The 22,428-nt window shown below is 40.7% G+C and overlaps 1 protein-coding gene across 4 annotated transcripts in view; it reads left to right on the top strand.

Annotated features, from left to right (window-relative positions):
• Window positions 1-1,930: 1,930 nt before the first annotated feature.
• The window catches only part of gtf2a1l (general transcription factor IIA, 1-like), a 63,364-nt gene continuing 42,866 nt past the window's right edge, over window positions 1,931-22,428 (top strand). For 2 of the 4 annotated variants that reach the window (XR_014201611.1, XM_082153957.1), the window contains exons 1-6: window positions 1,933-2,419; window positions 10,694-10,795; window positions 10,933-11,053; window positions 17,376-17,422; window positions 17,665-17,758; window positions 18,497-18,978. Coding sequence is in view for 1 of the 4 variants with exons in the window: in XM_082153957.1 (XP_082010083.1) it covers window positions 2,396-2,419; window positions 10,694-10,795; window positions 10,933-11,053; window positions 17,376-17,422; window positions 17,665-17,758; window positions 18,497-18,978 (870 nt within the window). In the remaining 3 variants the exon portion in view is untranslated. Of the gene's footprint in view, window positions 2,420-10,693; window positions 10,796-10,932; window positions 11,054-11,093; window positions 11,116-17,375; window positions 17,423-17,664; window positions 17,759-18,496; window positions 18,979-22,428 lie in introns of those variants that run through there. The other 2 variants (XR_014201610.1, XR_014201612.1) reach the window with 2 other exon arrangements.

Here is a 22,428-nt window from a genome sequence, read left to right on the forward strand (position 1 = left end):
AACGCTGCAAAATATGAAGGTAAAATAGTAGCAAAACTCGAGAGCACGTAGATGTGAATTTGAGAACTTGTACTATAAATATTCGTACTTGTACATGAACATTTACACTCACAGCTCCAATGTGAAAACCTGTCAAATAAAAATCTGAAGTTGAATGTTGAAATTTGCACTCGCATACAATAGTCACAAACCTGTATTCTGAATCTGAAGCTGCAGACGAGTAGACACAAATGTGTAAAATGCCATTTACAGAAATACAACGACAGACACAAACTTGTAATATATATTGCGTTTAATCTTACGTAAACATTCGCAGTACTGCCTCAAATAGGCACTTGCAACTTCTCAAATCTGTCACTGCAATTTCAAATTTCGCGCCTTGACTTTTGCTACTCTTTTCGCGATATATCAGGTACAAAACTAACGCCCTGTCCCAAATGGCGCACTTCATGCGGACTTTCGGTCTCGTGGACTTGAATTGCGCGTGCTCGCTGAGTCTACGAGTCCGTAGGCCGTCCCATTCAGCATTTTACCGCTCTGAAGTGTGCTCAGCAGCGCCCCCTTTGTACCCTTGAAGCGGTCTTCCACGAAGCCCGCATAGATGCAGGCTCCACGCACTTTAACTACCCAGGAATCCTTGCGAAAGGCCAATCAGACAACAGATGGGAGGAGATTTCACTCACGGATAATTGTTGACATGGCTGAGAAGAAAATATTACTGTTTTTATGACCTAAATGTACATTTTACCAGTTGTAACCTACAGTTTATACAAACATTATGGTCATCGACCAGTGGTTGATGTCTCAAACATAATAATAGCGTGTTTAATAATACGATCGCATTATGATTCATTAAATAAATAGAACCGAATGGCAGGGCTTTACTGAGTCATATGTAAACATAGTATGAATATTGAAACCTGTAAATTGAAAAAAATATATTTAAATTATGTTTTAAAATTGTAATCTTAGTTCAAATGGAACATTATGTATTATTATGTACAACTGTATACATCATTTAAATAAGCATGATTTATCTATTGTCTAATGCCCAGGTGATATGCATAATATCAAAAATATAGAACTGTAAAATTAGGCTGTGTAGTGGACATGCAGATAAGACGTCGGAGCGCAAAAATGTGATTTCTCCTGTCCAACAACAACCAGACCGTTATTTCCGGCATGCCGAGCGAGTCTGTCCCAAAAATACCTCTCAATGCGCCCTCGTGACTCGCGCCAAGGGCCCTATGACGTCACCAAAGTGTGGACTCTGAGGAAGTCCACAAGTCCGGAGTGTGCCATTTGGGACAGGGCCTGAAGTTTCAAGTGCACATACAGTACAAGTTAGTTTTGCACCTGATATATCGCGAAAAGAGTAGCAAAAGTCAAGGCGCGAAATTTGAAATTGCAGTGACAGATTTGAGAAGTTGCAAGTGCCTATTTGAGGCAGTACTGCGAATGTGAACGTAAGATTAAACGCAAAATATATATTACAAGTTTGTGTCTGTCGTTGTATTTCTGTAAATGGCATTTTACACATTTGTGTCTACTCGTCTGCAGCTTCAGATTCAGAATACAGGTTTGTGACTATTGTATGCGAGTGCAAATTTCAACATTTAACTTCAGATTTTTATTTTACAGGTTTTCACATTGGAGCTGTGAGTGTAAATGTTCATGTACAAGTACGAATATTTATTGTACAAGTTCTCAAATTCACATTTACGTGCTCTCGAGTTTTGCTACTATTTTACCTTCATAGCAAAAGCACGTTGTTAGTACCTTTAATGCAAAGGGAAACATATAAATAAAACTGTAATATGCACTTTTCACGATTGGGTAATCGCGGCACCTGTAATATTATTCACGTTTGTTTTTCTGATTAATTGTTTTGCTCTATGAGAAAGACAAGGTAACAAAATATTCGGGGCTTAAGCCCCGCCCTAGCTGCGCCCAGTAGCACCTCACTGCAGTACACGAGATCCAGGGGGCGGAGTTGGATCCAGATCTAAGGGGTGGAGATTGGTAGGTTTAGGTATATGTAAGGTAGGAGGAGTTGGATCTGGATCCAACTCCTCCCCCTGGATTTCGTGTTCTGCAGTGAGGACCATCTCGCGCCGCCCCTGCTCCCTTGTAACAGTAACGCGATCGGGCAGTGACGTCACTGCGCATGAAAGACGCTCGAGATTCCCTCATTTCGTGTGTTTAAGTATAATCATGTTTTCTTCACCTCGTTGCGTGATCGTTAAGGATTTATACATCAGTGTCTTACTTACGGTCCATTGTAAATGAATTTAATCAAGAAGTGGGGTTCATAAACTCTTAATTGGCGACCAGTGGTGTGTGTGTGTGTGTGTGTGTGTGCCAGTGCCAATACTAACCAACGAGTGAAGGCGACATGCTTTCTAACGCCAACATTCTGGTGAGTAACACTTTATTTACTATTTCCTTATTTAAGGCTATAGTATAAAAAATCATTAACAAAACTTTGGGGTTGTAATGTTAGTACAGTTGGGGTACTCCAGCGAGTCTGTGAAATATCGGACGGTTGACGGAATTATTGGCCAGATCGGGTCAAAACTGCATTGTCACGAAATTCAATCATTAGCATGTGTTTTTAAGTCTGGCCTGTTTAGGCCTATACAATCAGTCCGATATAAGCTGAGAGAGTTTCTGAAAGCCATCAGTCACAGCGCAAATGCTGGATTAATGTCTCTAACCTGTCTTATTGTGCTTCTACACTCTTATGTCGAAATGCCTGTCTTAGTGAGTGTTTTTGTAAAGGCTGTCAGTGTCTTAAGTGAGGTAAACTCGGACTTGTCAGTTTATTGGATCTGTGCATTATCTCTTAAAGTGACAGCAGCCTAATAAACCTGTCATTCATGACAATCAAACAACAGAAGAGAGAATGACTTAGGGCGCTTTCACACTGGCAGTTTAGTGCGGACCGGGGGACGGTTCGCATGAAAAATCGCTAATGTGAACGCTGTCATCGGACCCGGGTGCGCACTAGAGTACCGAACCCGAGACTACCTGGAGGAGGTGGTCTGAGCTCGGTTGCTCCCGAACCGTGGCGCGGTTCGCGTTAATGTGCAAGCAACACGGACTCGGGTGCGTGCTTGTTCAGGAAGTATAGTATCCCGCGCATGTGTATCACTGTCGCATCAGTGAAAAATCTTCTGCGAGCAGCAGAAACACGGCGTCCCCTGGATATGTGCTGAATTACACCATGTAATGAACATAAACGTAGTTGTCTCTCACTATGTTGTGCATAATAGCACCAAAAAAAACGACAAACTACAGCTATGCTCAGTCGAGTTGTATTCTCCATGCGTTTTCCGTGTGCGTTTGCGATGACGTAAGATCACTGCAAACGCACCTGGGTTCGATACAACTAATTGAGTGTGAAACCAGACCAACGCTGCGGGGGACGCCGGGAACTAGCGCACTCGGGTTCGGACCGCAGCAAACGAACCCAGTGGAAAAACGCCCTTAGAGCTTAGATTCTCTGCCCGAGCCCGAGCCCGGACCCGACCCGACCCGACTGGGCCGGGCCGATATTTCCCGCCACTGTCCTCGGGCGGGCCCTTGATAAAGCACGTCACGTGTCATGCGCAGTGTCTCGTCCTCTCGCACTCGCACTCCTGCTGTGTGTGCTGTACTATTCTGTAGCTTAAGTGCTTGAAGAAGCAAAGAAAAAAATGAAAACAGGAGAATTAACTTTGAGCAAGTTTGGAGGAAAATCAAAGGTATGGAAACATTTTAAACTAGTCGTGGGGAGTGACAACATATGTGTTGGCTTTGTCTCGTGCATTAAATGCGGCACGCTGCTCGCCTATGACAGCAAAAAAACGGGGACTTCGACGATGAACAGACACATGAAGCAGTCTTGCCATGACAGAAATTATGATAGTAGTCAGCCTCAGCCCTCGATGTCCTCTTTTGTTACTTTTCCGATCCATTCAATTATTTCTGAATAAACAAACAATGCAGTTTACATGCTTCTTCCTTGTCGCATTATTCATTAAGATAATAATTAATAAATGCACGCACAATTATGAATGTGATAAATGTTACAGATATGTTTTATGCACAAACAAATGCCTTTCAACACGTGCAAAATTCAGAATTAGGCTAAGTGAATGTGCTGCAATTTGTTCAAAAAGAGAGTATGTAGTAGCCTACGTGTTTTAGCCATTGAATAAGCACATTTAGTTTCAAGCTTAAGTTTTGTTTTGAAGAAAGCTTTTCTTTAAAGTGAATTTCGTTTAGTATAAATTGTATTTTAATTTTAATACACTTTTCATCAACCAATTGCCTAGATTTAATACATAAAAAGCAATTTACCAGACAATATAATCATGACATGGAGTCGCGGGCGCGCCGCGGTCACTTACACCATTTGAAACTCGCGCTGTCACCGAATTTACAAATGCACATCTTGCTTGTTGCTCACACACATATTATGTTGAAATAACAATATGTTGAAGTAACATTTAAGAATATTTGATTGAATGCTGGATGTTGTGCTTGTCCAATTTAATAAAATTTAAACTTTAATTGTGATAATTAAAATAATTGAATATTTAATATTGAGTGGCCAATTTTTGCTAATTTATTAATAGTATTTATATAATATATATTAGTGATGCTCCGATCAGCATTTTTGGGGCCGATCACCGATTACCGATCACCAAAATCATGATCTGCCGATTGCCGATCACTGCCGATCACAGAATGGAAATATGCTAGAGTCAAGAAAATCTTGAAGAACCACCAATATTTATTTAATTGTAGTTAGAAAACAAGATAACATAAGGCTACTGTAGGCCACCTTTTCCAAATAAGGCACAGTATAATTTTTCAAAACAAAGAGGGTGTACAATGGATGTAGTTGAGGAACTAACTACATCAGATCCAAAAAATAAAATAATGACAATGACATTTGAGGTTATTAAAACAGTAAGTTCCGCCCCTCGACTGCCAAAAATAAAAGTGTTCGAGCGAGCAAAATCAGCAGGCGAGAGGAGATCAAGCGCGAGAGTGCTGGGAATGATCATGCGCGCGCGCGAGGGCAGAGATGTCATGCGCCCGCGCAGGGTTTGAATGAGCTCGCGAGTTCCCGTTTCCTCGCGCGTAGATCTGTTATCCTCTCGCGAATGTCATTTACCGCGCGTGCCAGCATCAGTTGTGCGCTCGTTTATAATTGCCATTGAATTGCCGTCATAGGAGAACTCATTTTGCCACTGTTAACCAAGCTCTGCTCTGCTGTTGTGTTGCCGCGCATGCGGAAAAGTTGCGCGAGTTATTTACGTCACGTGATCGGCTTTTTTGATCGGCGCTTTTGGGGGTTGCCGATCAAGCTATTTTTTGCCAATATCGGCCGATCATGATCGGCGGCCGATCAATCGGAGCATCACTAATATATATAACTGCGCAGCTCCCCCCGTAGCCTAAATGATCTAGCACAGCAGCACCTGCGTTAAAAAAAATCCTGGCGCCGCCCCTGGTTATATCGGCCCACATATTAAAAATGGTCGGGTTTAAATCGGGCTCGGGCTCATAATTACAGTGAACGTGTCGGGCCGGGCCGGGCTCGGACACAACGGGCTCGGATAGGGTCGGGCTTGATTTGTTGGGCCCGATCTAATGGCGCTTTTCCACTGCATGGTACGGCTCGGTACGGTTCGACTCGGCACGGAACGGTTCGGCTCGCTTCGCTTTTCCACTATGTGGTATGACTCGGCTCGGTATGGCACGGTTCGGTTCGCTTTAGCTCGGTTGCTTTTCCACTGCAGTTAGTACGCTTCAAAGTGGGTGTGACTGACCGTTATAGTTGCCGTCTCTACTGCCATGACATCATCATATTAAATGCGAATTTTTCATTCCGTGTTTCCCCATCCACTCCTCGGCAACCAACGAGAGGAACGTCTGCACCTCGTCCACTGACCACGATTCATTTCTTTTTTGTAAGTTTATACTCTTTTTTTTTTTTGAAGCAAATACTTTTAAAACAGGCGCTACAGTGTTGGCTGTTGTCTACTGGCTATTTAAATCTAGCGGGTTTAGTGTCTCGTGTCGTAAATACAATGACGCTGGTAGTGATGATTCTGTCTGACCAATCAGTGATCTGCAGTGTTTTCACGTCACATTTTAGTATCGGTACGGTACGCTTGGAACCTCAACAGAGGTGGTACCATTTAAAGCGAGCCGAAGCGAGCCGTACCGTACCGTACCATGCAGTGGAAATGCGTCATAAGTGAGCCGTACTGAACCGAGCCGTACTGTACCATGCAGTGGAAAAGCGCCAAAGCGTGCCGTACCGAACCGAACCGTACCGTACCATGCAGTGGAAAAGCGCCATAAGCTCTAGAATGACTCCACGCTCTTGACTGAGTAATGCTAATAATAATAATTCATATTTAATGCATAAAGTGAAGATTATGCAGTTTCATTTGTTACATTTATTACTTTATTAAATGTCTGTAGTTTTCATAGTAGACCTGAAAACTAATCAAAAAAACTAATCAAAAAACCATCACAGCCTAAAATATACATAGTCAAAAACATTTACTTCAATATTACATTTGTAAACTTTAAGTGTGCTGATGCTGACACAGCTGGTTATCGAGGATGTATTTCTTTAAGTTTCGAGAGAAATTATTCAGATCTACAGACAACTTTAGACTGTCTGGGAGTTGATTCCATTGTTTAATGATTTTAAATGAGAAGGCTGTCTGTGCAAAGGCGGAGGATCTTTTCGGGATAGCACAATTTCTGTGAGCAGTGGAGCGGGATGTTCGGTTCGTTTGTTCAGAATAAAGTTTTATGAATTTTTTCATTGAGGGTGGAGCAATATTATTAACAATTTTGAAAACGGTTCTTAAATTTGTATATCGAATTAGGGAGTCAAAACTTAATATTTTATATTTACTGAGAATATTGCAGTGATGATAGCGAGGGGCTTTTCTGTCAAGCACCTTAAACGCCTGATTATAGACCGATCTGAGTGGTTTGAGTGTGGTCTCGTTGGCCTGAGACCAACAGGACAAACGGTAGGTGATGTGTGGAGAGATCATGGCATTAAAATACATGAAAGATGCTTCTGTTGTCAAACTATTCCTAATGTGTCTAAAAATGGAGATATTATATTTAATAGAGTTGCACATTCTTTTAATATGTTTTTTAAAACTTAGAGTTTTGTCCAAATGGACACCTAGATATTTTATCTCTGTCACGATGTAAATTTTTTGTCCATTAACATTGATGTTAGGCATATATTTAACTTTATTGGACTTAGCGAAATACATTCCAACAGTTTTTTCAATATTTATTGTTAAGCAAGAAGATTTAAGCCAATTACAGTACTTATTTTGTCCATGGCTGAGGACAATTTAGAGGACAATTTAGTGGCTACTTGCTCCATATCCCTCCCATGTACGTAGATGACGGCATCATCTGCGTACATGATGATGTCTACGCCTTTGCACACAGCCGAAAGATCATTGATGTAAATACTGAAACAACAAGGGTCCCAGAATTGATCCTTGCGGGACCCCAGTTGTGCCAGGCTTCAGAGAGGACAATAAATGTAGAAATGAAAAAATGCAGAATCCCTGACAACATTCAAAAAACAGCTGAAAACCAATCTCTTCCGTGAGCACTTAACCTTATAAAAAAAAAAAAAAAAAAAAAAAAAAAAATCCTTTCCCTTTGAAACATCACTTATCAGGCTTATGCTACTCTGAATAATACCAGAACTTCGTATTTTGAGCACTTCCTGCGTTGTTGTTGCTTTTGCCTCTTTATGATGACTCGCTGAACTTAGTCCTAATTTGTAAGTCGCTTTGGATAAGGGCGTCTGCTAAATGACTAAATGTAAATGTAAATGTAATAAATGTTTTACCCTCACACATTGCATCCGATTTGAGAGATATGATTGTATCCAATGCAATGTCTCCATGGACAGATTATACTTGGAGAGCTTAGACAGGAGGACACGGTGGTTTACCGTGTCGAAGGCTTTTCGCAAGTCCAGAAACACGGCACCCACCGTGCCCCCTCTGTCCAAGTTGGCCTTTGTTTTCCATCAGATAGCAGCAGGCTGCGTCGGTGGAATGATTGCGTCTAAAACCGAACTGCATGGAGTGCAACAAATTATTACAATCTTAAGTGATCGGTTAGCTGCTCTAGACTGCTTTAGCTGCTTAGCTGCTTTACAGCGTTGCCACACTTCCCTTAGAACCCCCTCCATTTATTAACAACCCCAACCCCAAATATGAACTCAGAGTTTACTAGCCCAACTTATGCTGTGCATTTCCCAAAACTCAACTGCATTACTGATGCGTTAGTCTGTCTACGACACTAAGGAAAATTCACAAGTAAAGTCTCTGTGGTGGAGGCGACTGACGGCCGCTGCGCGTAATCATCAGGGTTTCACGCTGGGTAGGTCTGTTAGGCACTGACAGCCTCCGTTCTTGAACTTGCTCTGGCACACCTTCTGTGCTGTCCGATGTGTCGCCCTCTCTGATTGCTGTTTCACCGTCGCTGGCCACCGAGGCCTGACTGCTCTCCTTCATCCCTGCCTCTTGGTGATTAAACTGGGCGGAGCGCTCAGCCCTACGCAGATCCACACTGTTGCGTCTGTATAATGTGCCATCCAGATCCACCACATAAGACTCACTTTCCCCAGACACTGGCCTCTCCGCCACCGTCCCGTGCGGCCTCCAGGCAGTGGTTTCATTCTGATGTGTTCGCCGACATTAAGCTCAGGGAGGTCTCTGGCTCTCGCGTCGTAATGGAATTTTGCCATCCGCCGTTTCCACCTCAGTTTCTCCGAAACTCCTTCGACCACCTTGGGGTAAAGCAAGCTGTTTGTCATGGGAAGTCCCGTCCTAAATCTGCGTGACATGAGTCGCTGTGCCGGACTGCTGTCCAATCCCTCTGTCGGCGTGTTTCGCCAGCGTAGCACTGCTAGCCATGGGTCTGTTCCGTCTTTTTTGCCGAGTTTTGCCCTCTTACAGAGTGATTTCTCTGCCACCGTACGCATACAAGTCCATACTACCATTTGCCAGGGGTGCACAGGGATTTCATGAGACATCATCGTTTCCTTTTGCTGCTTGTGTGCATACTCTTTACACGCAGGACAGTTAGCCACATAATCATTTATCTCTCCTCTCATGTTTGGCCAGAACAGCATTTCCCTCGCTTGTCTGTGACAGGCGTCTCCTCCAGTATGAGTGGCGTGAATGCGATTGAGCATTGCTGCTCTCAGTGCCTTCTGTATAATGGCACACTGACCTCTATAAAGCACACCATTCTGAATGTTCAGTTCATCTCTGAATGGCCAATACTCGTGCACTGAGAGCGACACGTTTTCTTTGAGCTCAGGCCAGCCAGCTAACACGATCTTTGTCAGCTCTGGTCTCAGTTACAGTTTGACGGAGACTGATGTCTGTCACGTTGAGGTGTAGGGCTTGGTCTATGAATGAGAGCACGGCCTCGGCGCTGTCCATGGGACTCACAATATGTTGTTGTGGTCCGGGGTCGTTGGACGCATGTTTGTCGAGCACTGCCCTGCTCAGCGTATCACTTATGGCTCGTTTCCACTGAGCGGTACGGTACGGAACGGTATGCATTTATTTGCGTTTCCACTATCAAAAGTTGTGAATGGTACCAAAATGCCGAACCGTACCGTACCACTTTTTGGGTACCCTTCCGTTGTGGTACCTAGCACAGTGGAACGGTACTAAAAGGTGGAGCTAGACTCCCTGCAGGACGTTGATTGGTTGACAGAGAATCGTCACTTGCGCGTGCTACAAGTGGAATGACAACATAAGAAGCGCCATTTTTTAATATACAGTTTAATATAATACTACTGTTACTGTGTCACGAAATGTAATTTTAAGAGTTTTTCAGGCGAGAATGTAGTTGTTTAAAGCTCAAATCTGTGGTTTATTTATAAAGATTTATGAAAATTTGAGATCCGTGCAATCACCGGGCGCTCGGCGCTCATGTACCCCGCCTGGAACAGCCTTTCCTCGGCTGGTCTTTCTGACGTTTGCCGCTGACTCTGACGTCTCTGTAGTGTATGGTATTTCACTGTAACAGACGCAACTGTGCACCTTTTGGACAGCGCATCAAGAACCGGATTAATCCGGTACTTTGGTAACACTGGTACTTAAGAAAAGCTGGTACCGTAACGGTAAAAAAAAATGTTGTACCGACTTGGTACCGAAGTATCGGGTCTTTTGACAACACTAGTCTGTCATAATAAACCCACCCAACACACAGCCTGAAACGAGAAGAGCTTCAGTAGCACTGGGATGTTCCTATTCACCAGTTTACCCCGATTACCAGTTCAGTTATAGATGTATAGGTCAAGCCCTTTTACATTCAACAAGCTGTTTCCACAATACAGAATTCAAGTGGCTTCCGTCACATGACTTTAAGCTGAGAGGATACTATATGACTTGAAATCAAAAAGGCAAGCAAGATGCAATAGAGGTTTGCTTTTGTTACATTTAAAATTCACATGTTTTTTATAAGTTAGGGTTTAAAAAAAAAAAGATTGACTTGATGAAATACAGTATTGTTTAGTTGGACTCGATTCTGACTCTATTAAGGCGGACTCAAACTGAATATTATGAGTTAGTGTGAAAGTATACAATGAGATGTTTGAATGTGATTGTTTCAGCCGAAGCTGTATCTGTCCGTCATCGAGGATGTGATGGAGAGTCTCAGAGAGTTATTCTGTGATGAAGGAGTGGATGAAGGAGTGCTGGACAACCTCAGACAGGTCAGTCACTATCAGCAAACACAAGAGAAATAAGATACATTAAGCAAGCTTGCCAGTTGAACTGATTTCTGGCGGAGATTATCACTGTGCGCAGAGATAGAGGTGTGTGTCTGTGTGTGTGTGGGGCTGTGTTTCAGCTCTGGGAGTCGAAGGTCGTTCAGTCTAAAGCTGTGGAGGGTTTCAGTAAAGACAACAATCCATCCAACTTTGTTCTGCAACTACCAGCAAACTTCACGCAGACTCTCCATAAACCCAGCGGTCGGTCCTGATCTGAGATCTGTGATTGTCTTGTTGTTTTGTAGAAGTACAGTGAATGTACGGTGCGTTTACACTGAACTCAAACACTTGAGCTTGTCCACTGAGTCTGGGCCGCTTCAGTTTACAATCTTCCCAGCGTCACTCGTCGTAATGGCTTTTTCACTTAAATTAGAGAGCTTTACAAGTCAATTCTTTCTATTAATAATTCCAGTTATGGCGCTCTACAATTGTATTCTTACAAGTAAAACTTGTAGGCCTATTCATTAGATCCAAAACAGAAGTGCTTCACTTCAAAATAAAAGCCCTGTTTAGAATGAATTAATAGAATTGTCATTGTGTCAAAATGACAGCTTGGATATGTTTTGCTATTGAAAAATAAGATTTAATCACTACATTAATTCATATCTTTATACTGTAGAAAATATTAAAGAGCAAAGAAAACACGCCAGTAACTTGCTGCTGGTCAACATGTCTGGTATGATCAAGTTATGATCCAGACAAAATATCACCTTATTTTGGTGTTTATTATGCACTGTAATGAATGCAGAAGTTGAGCCACATATAGGCTAGTCGTCACAGACAAAATATATTTTAAAATTAATTTCTCTCTGTCTTTTATCCACCATCATGTTTGTTTTAATTTCCCAATAACTATATGAAATTGATATGTGTGCGCGAGAGAGCGAGATTGTGATAATGATAATCTATATAATATATAATATTTATTTATATATAATATAGCCTAATTAATTGTTTATATTATTAATTTCTTGTAGCCGTGTGTGAGAGAGAGAGAGAGAGAGTGTGAGAAATCATTAATTATTATTAAATTAATAATGAATTAATTTAATTATTATAACATATATTACATTATATTATATATTTCTTGTAGCCTTTTAAAAAAATTATTCTTATGGATAAATAACACAAAAAAACAAACAAATACAAACCCAAATTGTGTGTGACATTGCAAAAAAGCGATATTTTTGTGGGTGTTTTTCCTCAAGGATGAGGCGATATCTTGTGCTGGCTGGGTTAGGTCTAAAAACCACCAGTAAGTTCATTGAATCATTCAAATGATCACGTCAAAAAACAAAGTAATCAGAATATACTAACATTTAGAAAAAATGGGAATACTATCAGGATTACAATGGTTTAATTTAAAATAAAATAGGTTGATTATAATAACGCTATATTAAGCGCTGCTCGATTATAGTCTCGACTCACGGGAGCGCAGATAACACCTGTCTACAGATATTCTCCTCAGATGCAAAGAAGTTAATAATTATGATGCTTCCCGTGGGGAAAACATTTTCATGTCTGGAAATTTCACAGTTATTTTGTTTTCAAAGAAGAAAAAGGAAACGACATAGTTATATAGTGCGAACCATGGCTTCCAGCTATGAAGAGGCTTTCTGTATGAAAGGACTCAACATGTTACTAGCACGGAAATCATGTTAGCTCAAATTTAGTGTTTGTGATTTAAAATTCTATAGTTTGAATGATTGCAGTTGTATGTAAGTTTCTAGAGGAAAATTTGCTGGAAAAGTGGAATTCAAGTCAAGTCAAGTTTATTTGTATAGCGCTTTTCACAATACAGATTGTATCAAAGCAGCTTCACAGTATTAAATTAAAATAATACAACAAAGTTTGTTTCAAGAGGAATTTATTGATTGATAAAATTTAATTAAATATCCCCAAAATATCCCCAACTGAGCAAGCCAAAGGCAACAGTGGTAAGGAACCGAAAAACTCCCATCAAGTGACCTAATGGTGTCCTAAAACTCCATCAGGTGACCTAATGGAGAAAAAAAAACCTTGGGAGAACCCAGGCTCAGTCGGGGGCCAGTTCTCCTCTGGCATTTATGAGCTAGAGGCCGGATTGTAGTTTGAACTGTAGGATTATATGAATGCCTGGCTGAAGAGATGCGACTTTAATCTAGTTTTAAACTGGGAGAGCGAGTCTGAGCAACGAACAGTATCAGGAAGACTATTCCAGAGTTTTGGAGCCAAATGTGAAAACGCTCTCCCTCCTTTGGTGGTTCTGGATATCCTAGGTATGACCAAAAGCCTTGAATTTAGTGATCTTAAAGAGCGCGATGGATTATAGGGCGATAGAAGATCCGTTAAATAGACTGGAGCTAAGCCGTTTAGGGCTTTATAAGTCAGTAGCAATACCTTGTAATTAATACGGAGCTTTATAGGTAACCAATGCAGTGATGATAAAATCGGTGTTAGCCTATATGATCATATTTTCTTGATCTCGTAAGAACTCTAGCGGCGGCATTTTGGACTAACTGTAGCTTGTTTATTGAGGATGCAGGACAACCAGCTAATAAAGCATTACAGTAATCCAGTCTCGAGGTCATGAATGCATGAACTAACTTTTCTGCATCAGAAACTGATAGCATATTACGTAGCTTAGCAATGTTTCTAAGGTGGAAAAAGGCTGTTTTTGTAACATATGAAATATGATTTTCAAAAGACAGGTTGCAATCAAGTATAACACCCAGGTCTTTTACTGTAGAGGATAAAGTAACAGGACATCCTATGATGTTAAAGTTGTATTGTGCGAGGTTTTGTGGGCGGTTTTTTGAACCGATAAGTATTACCTCTGTCTTGTCTGGATTTAATAAAAGAAAATTACGCGTCATCCAATCTTTTATATCTTTAACACACTCTGTCAATTTGGAAAATTTAGCGTTTTCATCCGGCCGTGATGAAATATATATTTGAGTGTCATCAGCATAACAATGGAAACTAATTCCATGTTTCCTTATAATATTTCCAAGTGGCATCATATATATTGAAAATAACAGAGGGCCTAACACAGATCCCTGCGGCACTCCATAGTTTACTGGAGTTATGATCGATTTTTCTCCATTTAAATAGACAAAATGGTAGCGGTCAGATAGGTATGATTTGAACCAGCTTAGTGCTTGTCCTTGGACACCAGTATAATTTTGTAGTCGATCTAAGAGTAATGTGTGATCTATAGTATCGAACGCAGCACTAAGATCAAGTAAAACTAGTATTGAGATACAGCCTTGGTCAGAAGCTAAAAGTAAATCATTTGTGATTTTAACGAGCGCAGTTTCAGTGCTATGATGCGGTCTGAATCCAGACTGAAACTTTTCATAGATATCATTTTGTTGCAAGAAAGAGCCCAGTTGAGCGGACACCACTTTTTCTAATATTTTAGACATAAATGGAAGATTTGAAATGGGTCTATAATTTGCTAGATTATTATGATCTAATTGTGGTTTCTTAATGAGAGGTTTTATAACTGCCAGTTTAAATGTTCTTGGAACATGACCTAAAGATAAAGACGAGTTAATAATATTGAGGAGAGGCTCTTCCACTACAGGTAACACTTCTTTCAGTAGTTTTGTTGGTATAGGATCTAATAAACATGTTGTTGTTTTAGATGAAGTGATAAGTTTATTTAACTCTTTTTGTTCTATAGTTGTAAAGCACTGTAATTGTTCTTGCGGGGTGATAATTGAAATTGAATTATAAGGCGCGATTGAAGATTGAACGTTTACAATTGTGGTTCTGATGCTTTCTATTTTCTCAGTGAAGAAGTTCATGAAATCATTACAACTGAACTGTAACGGGATATTTTGTTCGGGTGACGTCTGTTTATTTGTTAGTCTAGCCACGGTGTTAAATAAGAACCTTGGATTGTTTTGGTTGTTTTCTGTTAGTTTGCGGAGGTGCTCAGCCCTGGCCGCTTTTAGTGCCTTTTTATAACGTGACATACTGTCTTTCCACGCGATTCTAAAGACCTCTAAATTAGTTTGTTTCCATTTACGCTCTAAAATACGGGTTTTTCTCTTTAAAACATGCGTAGTATTATTGTACCATGGTGCTTTATTTTTCTCTCTGACCTTTTTTAATTTAATAGGTGCAACCACATCCAATGTTCTAGAGAGAATGGTGCTCATAGTGCTAGTTAGTTCTTCTAGTTCATCTGTTTGTTTGGGTTCAGGCAGCAGCTGAGACAGATTAGATAAGCAATTTGAGAAATTATCTATGGTGAATGGGAGGATTGTTCTGCCTGGTTGATAACGCGACGCTGCATGACATATTACAGCAGTACGTAATATGCAAGTTACCATGTAGTGATCAGTGACATCATCACTTTGTGGAATGATATCTATATCGGTTGGATCGGTTCCATGTGATATAATTAAATCGAGTGTATGATTAAGACGATGTGTTGGTCCGGTGACGTTTTGCTTGACCCCAAATGAATTTAATAAATCTGTAAACGCAGCTCCTAACGCATCATTTGGATTACCTACGTGTATGTTAAAATCTCCAACAATAAATGCTTTATCGACATTGACTAATAGGTCTGAGAGAAAATCTGCAAACTCTTTTAGGAAATCAGCGTAAGGCCCTGGCGGTCTATATACGGTAGCCAAGGCTAGAGATAATAGGGATGTTTTTCTAACATCTAAGAGCATAACATTTAGTACAAGTACTTCAAATGAAATAAACGTATAACCCGTTTTCTGAGTAACATTGAGAATATCTCTATAGATTGTTGCAACACCTCCGCCACGACCAATCAGACGGGGCTCATGCTTATAACAGTATCCAGGAGGAGTAGACTCATTAATACCGAAATAATCATTTGGTTTAAGCCAGGTTTCAGTAAGGCAAAGTACATCGAAGCTATTATCTGTGACTATTTCATTTACAATAACTGCCTTAGGTGTGCGTGATCTAATGTTTAGAAGACCTAGCTTTAGAAATAATTTTTGTTTACTAATAGCAACATTTTCTGTTTTAATAACAATTAGATTTTTCCTAGATCCTGCAGTAGATTTATTATTTGATCTCACTAAACGAGGAATAGACACGGTTTCTATGCAATGTTCTACACTAGTATTTATATCAGTTAAATTGGTGCAGCAGAGGAGTAGACGCGGTCGGAGTCAGCGGGTTAGTAACGTTAAACACTGATTTGTGTGCATCGGCGCGTGATGTTTCAAGAGCCACACACCGGTCTCTCAGCTCGGCCTGTCTCAATAAAAGGTCGTGGATCTGTTTCTCAACAGCTTCCAGCTCAGACTGCAGTGCGTGCAGCTCAAATGTGTCCTCACGTGCACCAAAAGGTAGACTACTTACATCTGATATATTCGCCATTTTAACAGATGGACAGTGAGTTAGCAACGAAGCTACCAGTGATGCTATCAATATTAATACTAATTTATGACTGAAGTCTTGGATATAATCTGTTTTTTTTGTTTTTTTTGTGGTAGGGGTGTAGAGTAGACGCACGATAGGCGGAAAATTTTTTTTGGTTTGTAAGTGAGTGTGGAGAAGACGCGTTCAGCCGTGATCCACGGACGTAACCTTTAAGAGTATCCAGCGTTGGATCACTAATAGGCTTGAGACGCGTCTGCTCAACAGTCCGCGTTGTAGCTATGAGGTTAGAGCAGTAACGTTAGTGCTTCTCAGTGAGGAAAAGTAGAAAATGTTCGTTGTAAGTGAGTTTAAAGAGAAAAATCAAGAATTATAAATCAAATCGATAGAGCTCCAAAAACAACAACGCGTTCAGACGCGACGCATGCGCACTTATGAATTCAGTCAGTGAAATGAAGAAAGATCACAGCCTTGATCAACATGCATTTTAAAATACACTAATATGTAGATGGTGTAGACTTTTTAAATATTGTGTATAAACTAAGTATTTTTGTGATTATGTGATTATGGCGAGTAATGCTGGGAAGATTGTGAACTAAAACGGCTTGCCATGGTGTGTTAAATCAGTTTTTCAGTGCACAGCCAGTGCAATCAACATATATACACAAATGATTACAGTTGGAAAGCAAAATGAAAGCATCCAATATATAAATGAAATGACAGACGTACTAAATCCAGCAGAAACTCATGTTTAATGCTTATGACAAACGTCACAAACGTTGCAATGCTCAGATCCCCGGTCAATCCCACAATCCTCCAGCGAGAGTCTTGCTCCGCACTCAACAGAATTATCTGAAAACGGCCACTTCACAGCAGTGTAAACGCACTGTCAGGTCGTGTGACCACCAGAGTGTTTAGTTGATGATGATGGCTGTCCAGCTCTTTAATTATATTTTGTCTGGTTGTTGACCTGTTACACTCATGGCCAACAAAATGCTCCTCCAAGCATTTGTTTCACTTTAATACCTATTTTACCCAAAGTAAATCACGAGCACTGTCACATCTCACCACATTCTTTTACTCTCACACTTGTTGTCCACTTCGTTTAGGACACTTTTGCTGTTTTCTCTGGTCGTGTGCTTGATGTTTTCCTTTCTTTTCTCAGTCGTCATTCCAGCTGCTCAGAATGTGCAGAACTTCACCACCAAATCAGTAAGTCAACAAACACTGTCCTCATCGCTTAAAAATGTGTGGCCATTGCCAGGATACCTGTACATTTCTCTTTCAACTCATTTGATTTAAATTTCACAGCTGTTTAATATAGAAAGGTCGCCTGTGTTCATTAATCTGCATTATAACGTCTTTATGAAACTCCTGTTAATGTTGATCTTCTAAGTTAAAGCTCTTTTGAAATTGTGAATGTGAAATGAAAATGTGTTTTCCATGACTTTCAGAACAGCTGTGGTTCTGTTGCCACATTCTCTCTGCCGCCTGGAATAACATATCCAGTCCAGATTCCAGCTGGTGTCACACTGCAGACGGCCTCAGGTGAGACTCGGCACCTCGCTCGGCACCTCGCTCGGCTCCACGCTCGGCTCCACGCTCGGCTCCACGCTCGGCTCCACGCTCGGCTTTTGAGCTTACACAGGAGTATAAATTTAAAATTGCTCTAAACTGGCAATTTACAAAGTGTGAAGCATGGGAAATTATGATAAATTTCTGAAATTATGAAAAAAATATTACGGTTATTTTCTGTATTCAAAGAAAACTAATGAAATAAAAAAATAGGCAAATGTTTCTCAGCTTATAAAGTAAGGTAAAACTTTATTATCCCACATGGAGAAATTTGTCTTGGGCCATTACCCATGCTGCAGTCAGTACACAATTAACACACAGTAATCAACAAACCAGACAATAATAGAACGATAAAAAAAAAATACAGTTAGGTCTAAGCTCTGGCTCTGTGCATGATGTGCAAAAGTCCTGAAGGGTTTAGCTCCAACACATACAGTACCTGTAGTTTTCAAATAAGCCTGAAGGACATGATTAGCTGGATTGGGTGAATTTAATTAGGGTTGAAGCTACAATCTAGGAGGGCTGTGGCCCTCCAGGAACTGAGTTTTGCACCCCTGTAACAATTTCTTTATTCCCATGGACAAGACCTAGTTGAAGAAGACCACTGTCTAAGACTTTGAATCCCCCATTCCAACCACTCAATGTAAATGAGCTGAAATAATGGCTTAAATAGTGTTTAGCTGTTCTTCCCTGTTCCTCTCTCACCTTCAGGACATTTCTACAAAGTCAACGTTCCTGTAATGGTCACGCGAGGAGCTCAGCATGTCATGACCCGACCCGCTCCGACCTGCATTGAGCAGAATTCCAACCCGGTTTCTCGTCCCATGGCCATTGCTCGCAACATCCCGGCCCATCTGTCTGTTCCCTGTGCTCCAGTGCCATCTGGTTGTGTAGCGTCTGAGACCCTGCCGAATCCTCCACAACAGTTGCACCAGCAGCTCTTCCAACAAACCGACGACAAACCCTCCCCATCAGCCTCTGACAGTCAGAGCGAGTTTAACCTCGACGGCATTGAGTTCAGCCCGCAGCCCATCGACATGAGTGCCTCATCGTTCTTCACTCCGCCAGCACAGGGTCCGCGCTCGGATTATCCCCGGGATGTGGTGGAGACGTCCTTAAAAGAGCCAGATGGAGCAGCTGATGAATCAACTGCTCTTCCAGACTTGAAGGCTGAAATGAGTCATGACATTAAGGTAAACTTCAATGCAACATGCAAGACACCTATAAATATGAAACCAGTGTTGTGTTCTAGTCGTGTCTGTCATTTCTAAAGGGGAGTCGTTTCTAGTCGTTTCGAAGGGGTGGCATACCAGTATACAGTCCTACCATTCGGACTGTCTCTGGCCCCACGCATGTTTACAAAGTGCATGTACGCAGAGCTTTTCCCCCCTGAGACAGAAGGGGAGCCTACTTGGCCCAGTCGGAGGAAGAATTAATATCTCACAGATCTGTGAAACCGATTATCAGTATTGATCGATTGCTCCTTTCTGCCTCGTTGCTTCTGCTGCTGTTGCGTTGGTGTGCGTCTGAAAGCTTCGTATATCTTTCTGTTTTGAATCATTATTTACTATCATTCCTTGTTGTTTATACTGCTAAATATAACTTACTCAACATCACACATTAACCTGACATCGCTAGCTTCAATCTAAATCGTTATTGCAAGCACAACACGCTAGTAATTCGCTAGCCTGTTAGCGTGCCATCCGTGCGCTCCTTTATTTATTTTTCTCGCTTGCGCCTTTTACGAGTCCATCAAACAACTTAGGTGAGTAGGATCAGTCAACAAACGTAAGTCATGTCATCTTCTCCTCTTATTGTTACTTGCACCTCATGCAACATGTTTAGCATATCCTTCTCTGTCAGCACAGGCTCCAAGCTTTAATCGAGGTTAATTGTAAGAGTGCAAGGGTTTTGCGACTAGCTTAGTGAACTCTTTACATTGTTCGGTTCCGGCTGAAGTAGAGCCCGTGCAGCAGGGCAATTGGGTGACGGTGAGGCGCTGTAGTTGCGGGACAAAACACAGCTCTTCCGTTCCGATTACAACTTCAAATAGATTCTCCCCTCTCAGTGAAACACCCACTGTGAATCCTGTTGAATGTGCCCTAGTTATTGGCGATTCTATTACATGGAACATGAAAATAGAGACACCAGCCACCATAGTCACATGTTTGCCGGGAGCCAGAGCGCCTGACATCAAAGCAAATTTAAAAGTGCTGGCTAATGCTAATCGTAAATTCTCCAAGATTATTATTCACGTCGGCACAAATGATGTTCGACTCAGTCGGAGATCACCAAAATGAATATTAAAGAGGTGTGTGAACTCGCAAGTAAGATGTCAGGCACTGTAATTTGCTCTGGCCCCCTTCATGTTCGCAGGAGTGATGAGATGGTTAGTAGATTGTCCTCACTCAATGGCTGGTTGTCTAAGTGGTGTCCGCAAAATAAAGAATTCATAGACAATTGGAAAAGTTTTTGGGGCACACCTGGGGTCTCGTTTATAAAACTGTGCGTAGGATCCTTACTAAAAGTGTACGTGCACTTGAAAGCCAAAAATGGCGTACGCAAAAAAATATTCAGACTTATAAAAGCGTTCGTACGCCAGAACCTGCGCAGAATTCACTTTATAAATCCCAGTCAGTGGAAGATTGTGAGCACATGCGTCTCCACCCCGAAATATCCATATATGGAGCTTACAACGCCTAGTTTTACTATGCAGATCCTCATATCATTTGCATATGATTATTCATCCACGTGATAACGTGGTACAAGACACATTACATTAATAAAAATCATGTAGTTGCCTATCCTTGCCTTGTTTTTGAATAGGCTACATAAATCAAATAGTGTAAAATACATTTCAGAGAAAGTTTTTCTCAGTCTTTTCCATTGGCCGAATTGTATTTTTAATTGATTTATATTTTTAATAGAAACAGCTAGGCCTTGGGCATTATTTGCACCTTGCACGAAACTATTTTCTCAGACAATCTGGTATTATCATGATAAGCAATTATCTCTGTAGTTAAAACATTAAAACACAGCACGCCACAGGAAAAGTGTTCAAAAACATTGCATCCACAACAAATATTTCTATTGATTGAATATAAAAAACGTTGTAACTTCTCAGTAATGATTTCATGTTTAAGTGTTTAACTCCATTAATTTGAATGGCATATTTAATCGAAATGTTTGTATCAGAAGTAAAACATAGTTTAAATCATTTTATTTATTTAAACTGTTATTTGCGTCAGTTTCACTAAACGGCCAACGCGCTCGCTGACGCGGACATTTAAAGGGACTGTGTGTAGGAATTTCTCCCATCTAGTGGTGAAATTGTATTTTGCATTCAAACGAATAATGCTCTCCAGTAGAGGTCTGCGCGGGACTGTTTTTTAAGTCCCGCTCCCGCCCGCTCCCGCTGGGGTTATCTCCCGCATCCACCCGTTCCCGCTATATATACACTATTTGTTCACCCGCTGTCTGCTTAGAATAATTTTCTTCCCGACCTGACCATCCCGCTTAATATAGATCTCCCAGAATTTCACGTACATTTTCACAGAGAAAATAAAAATGTAGTCTGCACAAACATTTTTTTATTATTTTATTCGCCTTGTCAATATAGCCTACAAAATTTAACATTTTGCTGCAGACAGTAGGGGAAAAAATGTCGCAGCGAAAAAAAAAGAAGTGTAGGCTATTATTTGTTAGTATTATCAAAATTCTTAACATTTTGCTGTCGACACAGGAAAAGTGTCAGAGAAAGAAAGAAAATATGACATGTCATTAAGCAAAATATGTAGGCCTTAACCGAACAATATCTAGGCCTTAACCTTCTCATCCCTAAGAAGAATACTGACGTACGTCTCTCCAACAAAATATATAAATTCAACAATAACTAAAAAAAAAATTAACAACTCAAAATTGTAGGCAAAATATGTAGGCCTTCCATCGCGAAATTAAATAACTTTTTAACCAAACAATTTAAGAAAAGAATATGCCGACATCGATTTCAACGTCTCCCCTAAACAAAATAAATTCAACAATAACTAATAATAAATTAACAACTCAAAATTGTAGGCCTTCCATCGCGAAATTAAACCACTTTTAAACAATTTAACATCCCTGGGAATGTGCCGACATTGGTTTCAACTCTCTCCTACAAACAAAACATAAATTAAATTCAACAATAACTAATAATAAATTAACATCTCAAAATTGTAGGCAATATATGAAATGAACGAAAGCCGTTTACTTACTTGGAAAAATCAGCTTTTTCCAGACTATTTTAAATATCCATGCAAGAAAAGAATGTCATTGACTGATGACGGTTTCAATACCGAACGTCTTTCTTCCAAAATCCGACCGCAAAGGCTGAATGCTCTCTCGGAAGGTGCACTCGTGGCCGGGATGCAGAGGACATATCTCGCAAGGTTGCTCAGAGCAGGAAACTGGGACTGGTGTGAATCCCACCACTGCAAAACTTTTTGTTGACTTGATAATTCAAGTCTCATGGTCATGTACTCCTGAATCTGAATATCTAGTGATTTCGATTCAACTGATTCTTCATTGTCCTCCCAATCAGAAAATTCTTCTATTATCTCCTTGACACCCTGTATCACCTCCTGACGCCCTCTTTCATCCAACAT

This window comes from Leuciscus leuciscus, assembly GCF_965113295.1.
Source record: "Leuciscus leuciscus genome assembly, chromosome: 22".
NCBI lineage: Eukaryota > Metazoa > Chordata > Actinopteri > Cypriniformes > Leuciscidae > Leuciscus > Leuciscus leuciscus.